This window comes from Nanorana parkeri, unplaced genomic scaffold, assembly GCF_000935625.1.
Source record: "Nanorana parkeri isolate BGI_ZX_2015 unplaced genomic scaffold, ASM93562v1 scaffold555, whole genome shotgun sequence".
Lineage (NCBI taxonomy): Eukaryota > Metazoa > Chordata > Amphibia > Anura > Dicroglossidae > Nanorana > Nanorana parkeri.
Genome location: NW_017306823.1, coordinates 405348 through 416684, shown reverse-complemented (window position 1 = coordinate 416684; position 11337 = coordinate 405348). Strand labels below are relative to the sequence as shown.

The following is an 11337-nucleotide window of genomic DNA, read 5'->3' as shown; positions in this document are numbered from 1 at the left end:
GGCGGGGGCAGGGCTGGGCGTGCTGGGGGCGAGACTGGGAAATGCCTCACCTAGAGCAAGAGGTACATCATGTCACTGCTTTGCAGCCACCCTTGAACATAACACACAGCTTTTTAGTGATAATTGACTTGGTCATTGCGGTGTGTAAACTATCATTTAGTGACTGGTAAGCTGCAACATATAAAATTTTTGTTTTTGGGTTTAGACACGCTTTAATGCCCATTCACACTGGTTCTGTTGCATTGTAATACGTTTTTCAGCAGAGGCTAATGGAAGTTCACACTGCTCTGTTCTGTTAAAAAAAAAAACAACATGCACTACTTTTTTCCAGCGCAATGTAAAGCAACATAGCCAGTATGAACTAGCCCAAGTCACACCCATTAATTTTTTGGTGCCCTTCCGTATTCATCCGTTAAAAAAATGGCTCTGAAGGAAATCGGAAGGTACAATTGCTAGTCAACGAACCCTCCTTCCGATTTTAGTGTGGATGGGCCCTTAACCACTTGCCGGCCGCCACTGCCTCTGCACATTCGGACGGCTGTCAGCTTCCGGCGGGATCACATAAATACATGTCCTTTTTTTAATGCTTTTAAGCTCTCGCGTGTCCCCTAGTGCGGTCACGAGCAATCAAGTTTAAACTACACTGGACAGTGTAGTTTAAACAAATTGGTGCTGAGCCAGTGCAATTGGCTCTGTTCTGTGTGATCGCTGTGACCAATCACAGCAGATCACTAAATGGAAACATTGTTGGTGTCTCCAGATATTTCCTCATCTCTCTCACACTGTTCGTTTGTGAAAGAAGAGGAGACAGTGACAACCATTTCAAACAATACTTTGCTATCCAACACATTCTAGCAGAAATTTATGAAGAAAGATTATTTATGTGCAATGTTTCATAGCTTAACATAGGGAAAACAGGTTATTTTTCAAAATTTTTGTTAATTTTTGCTTAATATAACAAATAAAAAACATAGAGGTGATTAAATACCACCATAAGAAAGCTCTATCTGTCCCAAAAAAAAATGGTATAAAATTAATTTTGGTAACGCGTTGCATGGCTGAATAATTGTACGTTAAACTACAACAGCGCTGAATACCGAAAAATGGCCTGAACAGGAAGGGAGTTTAACACCCCAGTCATCAAGTGGTTAAAGGGGACTGCTTAGGTGCAAACAGTGCTCCCTAGAGATTACCCCACTCCCATCTCTGCCCCTTCTCCTATGTGGCCACTGTATTGTACTTAATTATTTTCCCCCTTGCCTAACACCCCATTTTATTCTCTCCCCTCTTGTCTTTTCTTCTTTACTTTTTTTCTTCCTTCCACCCTTGCCATCCACATTGCATTCCCTTGCTTGCCACCTGCTTCATCCACTTTACGTTATACTCGCCCCACTTCTCCAGTGGCTACTTTTCTATGTTTTAATATTCAAGTTATTAGACATGTGCACCGGCAAAAAAATTATTTATTTTTGTTTTCATTCGGATTTTGCGTTATTTTGTTTTACAGTATTCAGGTCTGAAAGTCAATTGGTTTCGGGATTCGGATGAACTTTGTTAGCGGTAGGTAGTCTGTACAAAATTTTGTTTGTGGATGAAATTTCGTTGCAGCAAAATGACATTAGGGGGGGTTTACAGTCTGCAGAAGAGAAAAGAAAAAAGTGTGAGGTTCCCCCCCAATTCATACCAGACCCTTTAGGTCTGGTAGGAATGTTAGGAGGGACCCCCCCCCCAAGTTAAAACAAAATAAAAAGTGTGTGGGGTTCCCAAAATCCATTCCAGGCCATTTAGGTCTGGTAGGAATTTTAAGGGGGAACCCCAGCCCCCAGAAATGGGGACAAAACGTGGTGTACCCCTAACATTCCTACCAGACCCTTGATCCGAGCACAGGCCCAGCAGGGCAGGAAAGGGGGGGGACGTGCCCTCAGCATTGGGAGGGTGTCCCTATGCCGATGAGGACAAGGGCCTTTCCCCACAACCCTGACCCAGTGGTTGTGGTGGTCTGCGGGCAAGGGGGCTTATTTGCATCGGGGTACCCCTTTAATTATGGAGGCACCCAGATGCTGCCCCCCTTTGTGAATAAGTACGGGGTACTTGTACCCCTACTCATTTACTAAAGGGTTAAAATTCAAAGTCAATCAAGAAACCACACTTTTAGAAAAAATCCTTTCATTGAAAAAAAAAAAAAAAAAGTCAATTTTTTACTATTCATTTAATAAAAAAAAATTAAAAATGGCTCCATTGATGTAATCCGGTTGATGTAATCCAGTTATGATAACCCTCTCTCTTTCTATATTTCAATAAAAATCTATTGGAAAAAAAAAAGCAAAGACTCTAGTGGTAATCCTACTGACAGAAAGCATATGTATAATTTTCTATTTTGCCCAGAGTTCCACTTTGACGGTGATTGTACAAAGTAGCAAAACATCTGCTAAGGATCATATGAATATAGGTTGCAGTATAAACATAAGCCAAAGTGTGTCAAAAAAATTTACTCACGTTCCATAAAATATGGACCCGATTCAATTCTCCAGACAATTTGTCCCTTTTGCGTTCCTGTTACACCTCTGTTTTTGGAATCCCAAAAATTTGCAGGAGAACTTTCATCTAAAAGTGAAAAATTTATATTGCTATTAACCAACATATAAAGTACACTTTGTAAACAACATAAAACAGTATAGCAGCAAAGAGTAAAGTACGCCAGAAAAGCATATTTTAATATACTGTATGTATTACATTGATTATATCATTTATCTTTGTATATAAGCATCCGCTAGACATGAAGACTGTCTTACTATGAATTCACGTTTAAACAAAAACAGAGGAATTTATCTATAATCTGAACTACCTGATATGTTTCCTTTTGGATTACTGTCCATAAAAAACAAGATCCATCTCCTACACTGTGCTAGCATACCTATGGTAAGTTTTATCTGGTATTCTGGTGCATGTTAATGGAATTTATTATGATAAAACATAATCCTCTAAATTGCCATTAACAACTGTTTATATTTTCTAAACTGCTCTAGTTTTTTAATTAGCCCTAGTTAATCTTGAGTAAAAATCTGTCTTTGAAGCGCATTTTAAAAGTTCCTGCCTTCATGCACTCATCTCTAATTAATTGCTTGCATTTGTCAAGAAGTTCCCATGACTTCTAATGGCTGTGTCAATATCACCAACATAGGAAATGACTCTCAAAGGGGATAGGGGATTTGTGGCCACACGCTTTCCTGAGAAATCTCCTTGCACTAAATGTCAGCCCATTAATGCTTATTTATAGCATCCTATGTGGTCACTTCTGACTAAAATATATGACATCACTAACACTGTAGTATAATTTCTAGTTCTTGGTTTGTGCTTCCAATGGATATTTGCCTCTTACTATAATATGTTAAACTCACTGTTTAACTGCTTTCTTATGTAACATAAATTGTTCATATTATTCATGGAGAAGACCAGGTCATAAAGTAATCCTTTTAAAATGTATATAACAATAAAGAAAACCTGTACTAGGAAAAATAAGGCTGCTGCTAGTATGGACTTTCTTTTGAGAATGATTGTTCGCTGGCCGTCTCTGGTTTCAGCATCATCTGAGTCACAGATCTGAATATAATATTCATCAAGCGAAGTCTGAGTAAGGTCAAAACTCCTTAGTTGCATACTTATTTGGGTTCAGTGAGGGTACTGTAGACACTAGATTGGCATAGCAGTCAGGCAACTAGTATCTTCAAAAAAGGGGTCAATAAATTGGAGCTCCAATGACTGACTTTTCTACTTTTTTCTACTTTTCTACAATTTCTACTGGACTTTGTGAACTGATTGGAAGTCACAATTAAATCAATTCGCAATGACAGTGCAGGAGCTATAGCCAGTGGTGTAACAAGGGGGGGCCCGGCCAGGGCCGCTATGGCATGTAAGGGTGCTGGCTGTCACTGACACAGCTCAGCAGCGGCCGCGGCGCATTTCCCCTCAAAGCCGCTGCGGAGCTGTGTCAGTGACAGCCAGCCGCTGCGGCAGATGAGAGTGGTGTTCAAAAAGGAGGTGGGGCCCGCCTAAGAGCAACACCGCCTCCTCTTACATCACTGGCCAGCGACCTAAGAGCAGGTGGGGCCAGTGATGCAAGAGGAGGCAGGGCCCGTCGATAGCAGAGGCAGACAGCGCTGACAGGGAGGAGATCTCAGACCCTGCAGAGCCCACTATAGAGAGTCTATGGTGGGCTCTGCAGGGTCACTCTCCGGTGGGCTCTGCAAGTGGCATAACTAGCAATCACGGGGCCCCATACAAAATTTTGCTATGGGTCCCTGTGATTTCTAGTTACGCCCCTGGCTATAGCATAAATTTATTCAATCGATGACCTTACATTTTACAATTCAGTTAATACATGAATACGAACATGTTTGGTGGTGAGCTTGAAAGCTCTCCTGCCTGCTTTTCTTTACCCCAGCTGAGTCATCATACATGTATTAGTATGAGAAAGAAAATAGTACACAGGCAGTCCCCGGGTTACGAACAAGATAGGGACTGTAGGTTTGTTCTTAAGTTGAATTTGTATGTATTTTGGAACAGGTACATTTTTTAAGTGTGACTCCAGCCAAAAAAAATTTTTGTTTTTGTATTGGATAGCATAGGAAAAGGTTAACCCCCTGTAAAGTTTGTTTTGCTGTGTGTGCCCCTGTTCAGAAGATTTCACCTCACTTTCTGTCCCTGTGACAATTGGATTTTGAAAATTTTGGGTTGTAGTGGAGCGCGGTAGCATTACAACTACCTTTGCAGTACAGTAATAGCCTCCGTTTGTAAGTGGGAGTCGTATGTAAGTCGGGTGTATGTAACTCGGGGACTGCCTGTACATTGGAACCTGCCAGCCGGTGTCCCATACATCATCATGATTCACCACAGTCATAGACAGTGAATTTGCTAATTGCTCACTACACTTTGCTGTCAGTAATTCTTCAGTCACTTTTCCTTCTGGTTTCTGCCATTGCTACTATCACACACCTAGCACTTATGTAGATAGGTGTTTGTATCTGAAAGGCCAACCAAAAGCAAGTCTACAGATTCCCATTTATATTTACAGGTTCTACTGAGATGCGTTTGCACTGCCAGCAAACAGGCGAGTTGCAGCCTTTTGCATTCATATTGTGTTACATTTGACAACAACTGTCTAAATGAGTCTAGAGGCAAAAGATAAAGGACAGGTTTGCCTTTACGTAAACCCTTCCAGTGCCTAAAGTATCCTAACTATCCCCCAATCCAGGTGCTTCCTTAGATCCTCTGACGGCCTCCTTCATTGTTTACATCCTGTCTGGCCAAATCTAGTGCAGCGCTGCCTGTATGTGCACATTAATGTCCCATGGATTGAATGGACTGTTGATCCAGAAGAAGGCGTATTCAGTTGAAGTTTTCGGAGTATGAAGTAGGGTATAAATGGGACGAATTTCATCTGGTTCATTATGAACCAGCCAAAATCTGCATCAGCTGATCGAAGGAGCTCGTTTGAAAATTCTCGGACGAATCCTTTGCTGCTTGCATTGTATTCTGACAGCAGCCACTATCAGAATACAATGCAAACAGCAAGGGATTCGTCAGTCAGCGCTCGTAAGCTGTCTTTTATTTAAGGATAGTTATCATGTGAAGCCATTTATTATCACATAGTTTTTTGACTCCTTTTTAAATCATCATGATAACAGAAATCACCCAAATGGCCCTGATCAAAAGTTTACATACCCTGGAATGTTTGGCTTTGTTACAGACACACAAGGTGACACACACAGGTTAAAATGGCAATTAAATGTTGCTAGCAGTACATATATGCAAAAAAAAACACCCGCAGTTTTAATTGTACTTTAATATCATCGAGCCACTCTGGAGAGATCTCAAACGTGCGGTTCATGCAAGACGACCAAAGACTTTGCATGACCTAGAGACATTTTGCCAAGACGAATGGCTAACTATACCAAGAAATCGGAACCTCATAGTCAACTCTTACAAAACACTGCACGCTGTCATTGATGCTAAAGGGGGCAATACTCAGTATTAAGTACTAAGGGTATGCAGACTTTTGATCAGGGGTAATTCCAATGGGTGGATAATTCCTATCCACCCATTCTTCTTGTCTAGGGCTTGTTCAAGGCATCAATAGCCAACTCAATAGTTGTTACGGTTATGGTGGGCAAAAAACACTTGATACCAAAGTTCCTGTTACATTCCCTACTACCCTACTAATGTACGCGTATGATGCATCTGCTTCTGGAACAGAGAACAGATGATAACAACACAATTATATTGTACAGGAACCACAATTTGTACATTTTTGCACATTTCCATAGGTTATCTCCATGCAAAATACATAGGTGAGGGCTAAGGGCTATTCGGGAGCTTTACTCACCTACAGCATGTGGCATGCCATCACAGTCTACAAAATAAGGACACAGGTGAGAATAACAAATTCATTTACCCCTTCATCAGTCTTGTTCCCGTTGCAAACAACTCATCATCACCTACTACTGCTGATGATGTTGTCCTGTCATCTGTTTTTTGCTGCTCCAATAATGAAATGGTACTGACAGAATCACAATACAGTATAACCAACTAGGGCGATGCATAACAAGACAAGCATTTAGCTAAATACAAAATTTGTTTTGCTGGTTACCAAGGCTGAGTGCTAAGGATTTTTTTTCTATTCTGTATTTAGATATGCTCCCTGGACTTGTAAGTTTGTAGCCAGGTACATTATACTATCAGAACCTGTAGAAGAAACTTGGGTCTGGTGAAGTATTTAATCTTTCATGGCCTATTTGGTCAACTTCCTAACTGGTTGGAATAAACTGCCACAAAGGACTAGGTCAAGCTATGAGACTAGATCTCCTCCTATCATCTTGATTTCCTTCTTACTTGGATACGTCACCTATACCCAAGGACAGCAGCGCCAACTGTTGTCAGGTCTTTGTATCTTACATGCAAGTATGGCACCTAAAGTGCTTGAAAACAGCAAGCAAGCTTTTCCTTCTTTATTCTTCCTCCTTTCTGATTTTCATCTCTCACTTACATCCGCACCTCGCCTTTACTCCGGTTATCCCCCCTCCCCTTAGCTTAGTAGTGGCTTTTTGAAGGAGCCCCCTCCCAAAAAATAGTGTCTGTCTTGTAGGCTAGTAGGTATATACCTCTCAGTATTTGCCCCAAAGCTGCATAGTGGCTTGGGCAGCTGGTGGCTGGTTCAATGGGTGCCCTGTTTAACACTGACCTCACCCCTTGCTTCACGTATACAGGGTTTAACATGTTCTGGACATTGCACACCCATGTTTGACTGCTATTGGCTGCTGCATCAGCTTACTAACCTCTCTGTTAGCATTGTAATATGTATGTTTGGAAAATCAATAACATTTTGGGAAAGAAAACAGCAAGTACTCGGTGAGTATCCATTAGTAAAATACCTTTGTTTTCTTTCTCCCTTCTGTAAGAGACAATGTGGTAACTGTTAGCAACAACAAGCAGTATCTCTGCACAGTGCTTTGGTGCAGAAATTCCTAAAATGTTATCGAAGGTTGGAAAAAGCAGCGCTAGGAGAGTTTATGTCTTTAGCATATTTTACAACACTAAAAATGCTACCCTAGCTTTGCAAAGAGAGAGCAGTGAACCCTTTTTCTAACAGTAATTTGTAACTATTTTCTCTGCAATAGAATTCCTCCTCATTGGAGCAAAGAAATGCAATCAGTTGCTATACTATGAACCACACTAGACAAACAGAGTGTTCTTCTTTAAGCCAAACCAGTGGTACTGGATGAGTGATGTATGTCACCTACCGCAAGGCGAGAAAGAAACCAAGTTTACTGTTTCGGCAAACATGTTACAATTAGGAGGAGAGAGGGCACTAAGAAGAATTAAGAAGGAACCCCTACTCTGGAGGACCCCCAATTGCCAATCATTGCCAGCCCTTTTGCTTGTTCGTTCCTACTACTCCAATGATTGAAATGAAAGCCAACATTTACAAAAAACTATAATTCAGCAATGTGCTTTTCCTTTATAATATTTTCATCTGGACATCTTTCCAAATGTGTCCAGGTTAACAAAAAAAAGTTGGTGGGGAGTTGACATGTGGCAACTTAAACGTTTTCTGCTCTTTCAGGTCACTCAGCTCTACCAGCTTAGTGGTACATGAATAAGATACATTTTTGTTAATAGTTAAGGTACTTTAATTTCTTTTTTAAGATTTAACTCCTGTGTTTAGTGTCATTTTAAAGTCTATAAAAGTCCACAAAGATAAAATTTGCAATATACAGCTAGTATTAAAGTGGACCTTTATTCCCTTTCACTTAAAATCACATCAGAATGCAGCTTTGCATGTTAATATGAAATCTTACATTCATTAGCTAAACATATTTTGCTTTCACTTACAATTACAGTTTTTTTCCACTTCCTGGTCCTCTTAGGCATTAGTGATGTAATCATGGCCTAACAGATGCATCCTGGGAAGGCTTCATCACCAGTACCTTCCTAAGAAATCTCATTTGAAAATTGCAAAATCTAGGTGAGGTCTCAAGGAAAGGCATTTTTCCCCTGAGATGATGTGCTTTGTTACTTGTTCCAGTCACCTGTGCCAGAGTTCCAGGAAGTAAAGGAAATTGATTCATCTGCCCTTAGTAAAAACGGCCACCATGAGAAGAATGAGGAGAAAAAGACAAATATGGTATGAAAAGACTAAAAAGCTGGCAATTCTCTAGAAGCATCTGTTTGCAGACTGTCATTACTAAACATTTCTGCCTTTGTTGTCATTTTAAAGATGAGAGAAACGTTTCTCTTTAACCCATTGATCCGAATTATGAAGGCGAGTCGGGTAAAATGACAGTGGAACAGATTGCGTTAGTTCACTTATCTCTAATAGTAACAATTCCTACTCGTTCATCCATGGCACTGAGCCCTGAAGTCCTATAATTGCTTTTGTGTTTAGCTTATTGTCATCATATTATGGAAAATAATCTACTTGCAGATAAAGTGTTCTCTTACATGCAAATTATTAGTATTACCTACTGACAATTTACTCAGTAAAGCATGCAGCAAAACACAGTGAGAGGAATTTATTAAAACTGGAGCAGACAAAATATGGAGCTATTGGCCATGGCAACTAATCAGCTTCTATCTTCATTTTGAAAGCTTAACTGAACAAACTGAAGAGAAAATCTAATTGCTCCAGATTCTGTCTGCTCCTGTATTGATAAATTCCCTCCAGCATGTACCTGAAATGCATCCACTACTGAGCAAGCTTCAACAGCACTTTAACCCACAGCAGTCAAGAACACGGTACACTAGACACAAGATATACAAATACATTAGATTTAGGACACACAACTACAAGTTGGAATAGGAGCAGTTGCGGTGAATCCTAATTTACAGTATGCATGAACATGTTAATATGTGTTTTGTACTTTGATTGTAAGGATGTTATATATTGCAAATTGTTGGTTAAACTGCTGTATGCACATTTACAAGCAACATCTGACATATAAAACAAGCAGCACAACTTTGTACAATGTACCTTACATTTGCCTAGTTCACTATGTTTAATTTTTTCAAATTTCGAAAAAAGGTAAGTCAATATCTATTGTTACATTATATATGTAATGACTTTATAGTTAGAATTAATCATGTACATGCTGACAAAGTCTGAAGAATATATTCTCTACATGGAGCAAGTAGCAACCATTACCCTAATAAAAGCTGCATTTACCCCATTTCACTCAGCTTTAGGCTTTGCTATTGTGCATAAACAATTCTATATTTGTAAATAACATCAACATAAGTACATACATAAAAAAGTGAGTATAACCCAATAATGATATTTTAGTATTATTTTAGTAATAGGTGGAGCTTAATGAGCTAAGTCACACCCTGGCTTTTTATTTGACTTGGACACTCCAACGGCAAGATCTGCTAGCCATACTTCTTGACTCTGTTTCAGTCTACCTAGGAGATTCAGATATTCCTGCCCTCCTTTGTGGATCGCAACACCTCCTGCTGCACTATCTGAAATGTAAAACAAACTTCAAACAGGTAAAGTGTCAGGTTTCCAGACCCAGAAACTCAAGTGCAGCGGTCTCCCCAATACAGTCTCCAAGAGATTTAAGAAACTGGTTGATGGTTTGTCTCTCCAGCTTCTACTAAAACAAATAATCTGTCTTGGGCAGAATGGTTTATTTCATGCGCCATGACAAATATCCTTGCAAAATGTCTCTTGTGCTAAAACTAGTATATTTTCAATAAAACACTGCACTTACCAAAGTAGTCCAGATTGCAATTTTCACTTTGTAGTCCATATTTCCACAGTTAAGAAGTCAGAGATTACTGTAAATCACAACAGTTGCATGAAACTTCTGGTTTCTTTTGCAGTAGATAGACTGAGATACATTGTGGTTTCTAAGTATATGACTATGCTACAATTTTCTATGTGACGGCCTTCTAGTTATACAAGCTTATTCATGGCCTGTTTGAGTCTGGGAGCAAGTTCCTTTTAAAAAAAAAACAGTATATTTTGGGAAAGGAACTGTAAAAACACAGGCTAGCCACTTCAAAGTTAATCCTGATCTCCTGCCTCTTCCTCCAGTCAGTGGAAAAGGAAGGGATATAAAATGACACACAACTGGAAGAGCTACTAAAATAAATGCATAAATGCGTACACAACATTGAGTAATGCCCAAGCTTGTGAACACCTCGTCCATGCTGTCATTTCCTTAGATAAGGCATGTAGAGATTCCAATATAGTTTTTTTTTTGTGCTGGTACAGGATGTAATAGCCCATCCCCATGAAATTTCCTTCCTTTAGTATGCAAACTGCAAATTAGGGATGTGGTTTTTATTGACGTGGCTTAACAATAACATAAGTAGGTATATTAAATCATCCAGGACCAATTTATTACTTAGGAGCAAAACATTATATAATCCAGGCTGTACTGTGAATATTTTAATTTTATAAGTGTCATGCTTGCTCCATGTACACATGTGATGTTACATGTACAGTTGTACTATATTGTGGGCGGCTGCCTTTCTCTGCTGTGTGGAATTTTTTTTATATTCACCAATAAAAAAACAAAAAACATTATATAATCCAGGACCTGAACATTATAACGTCCAGGAGCAGGACATTATACAGTATAATACAGAGGTTGAGCAGTATATCATCCAAGAGCAGAACATTATATAATGCAGGAGCAAAGCATTATATCATTGAGAAGTAAAACAGTGTGTGTGTGTGTGTGTGTGTGTGTGTGTGTGTGTGTGTGTATGTATATATATATATATATATATATATATATACAGGGCTTGAAAAATTTGACGGTGTCTCACCAGTCA

General features: G+C 39.5%; 1 protein-coding gene across 1 annotated transcript in view; it reads right to left on the bottom strand.

Annotated features, from left to right (window-relative positions):
* HECW2 (HECT, C2 and WW domain containing E3 ubiquitin protein ligase 2) overlaps positions 1-11337 on the bottom strand; it is a 220675-nt gene that overhangs the window by 91343 nt on the left and 117995 nt on the right. Inside the window, exon 4 of the mRNA XM_018562010.1 lies at positions 2497-2604. Coding sequence (XP_018417512.1) covers positions 2497-2604 — 108 coding nt within the window. The remainder of the gene's footprint in view (positions 1-2496; positions 2605-11337) is intronic.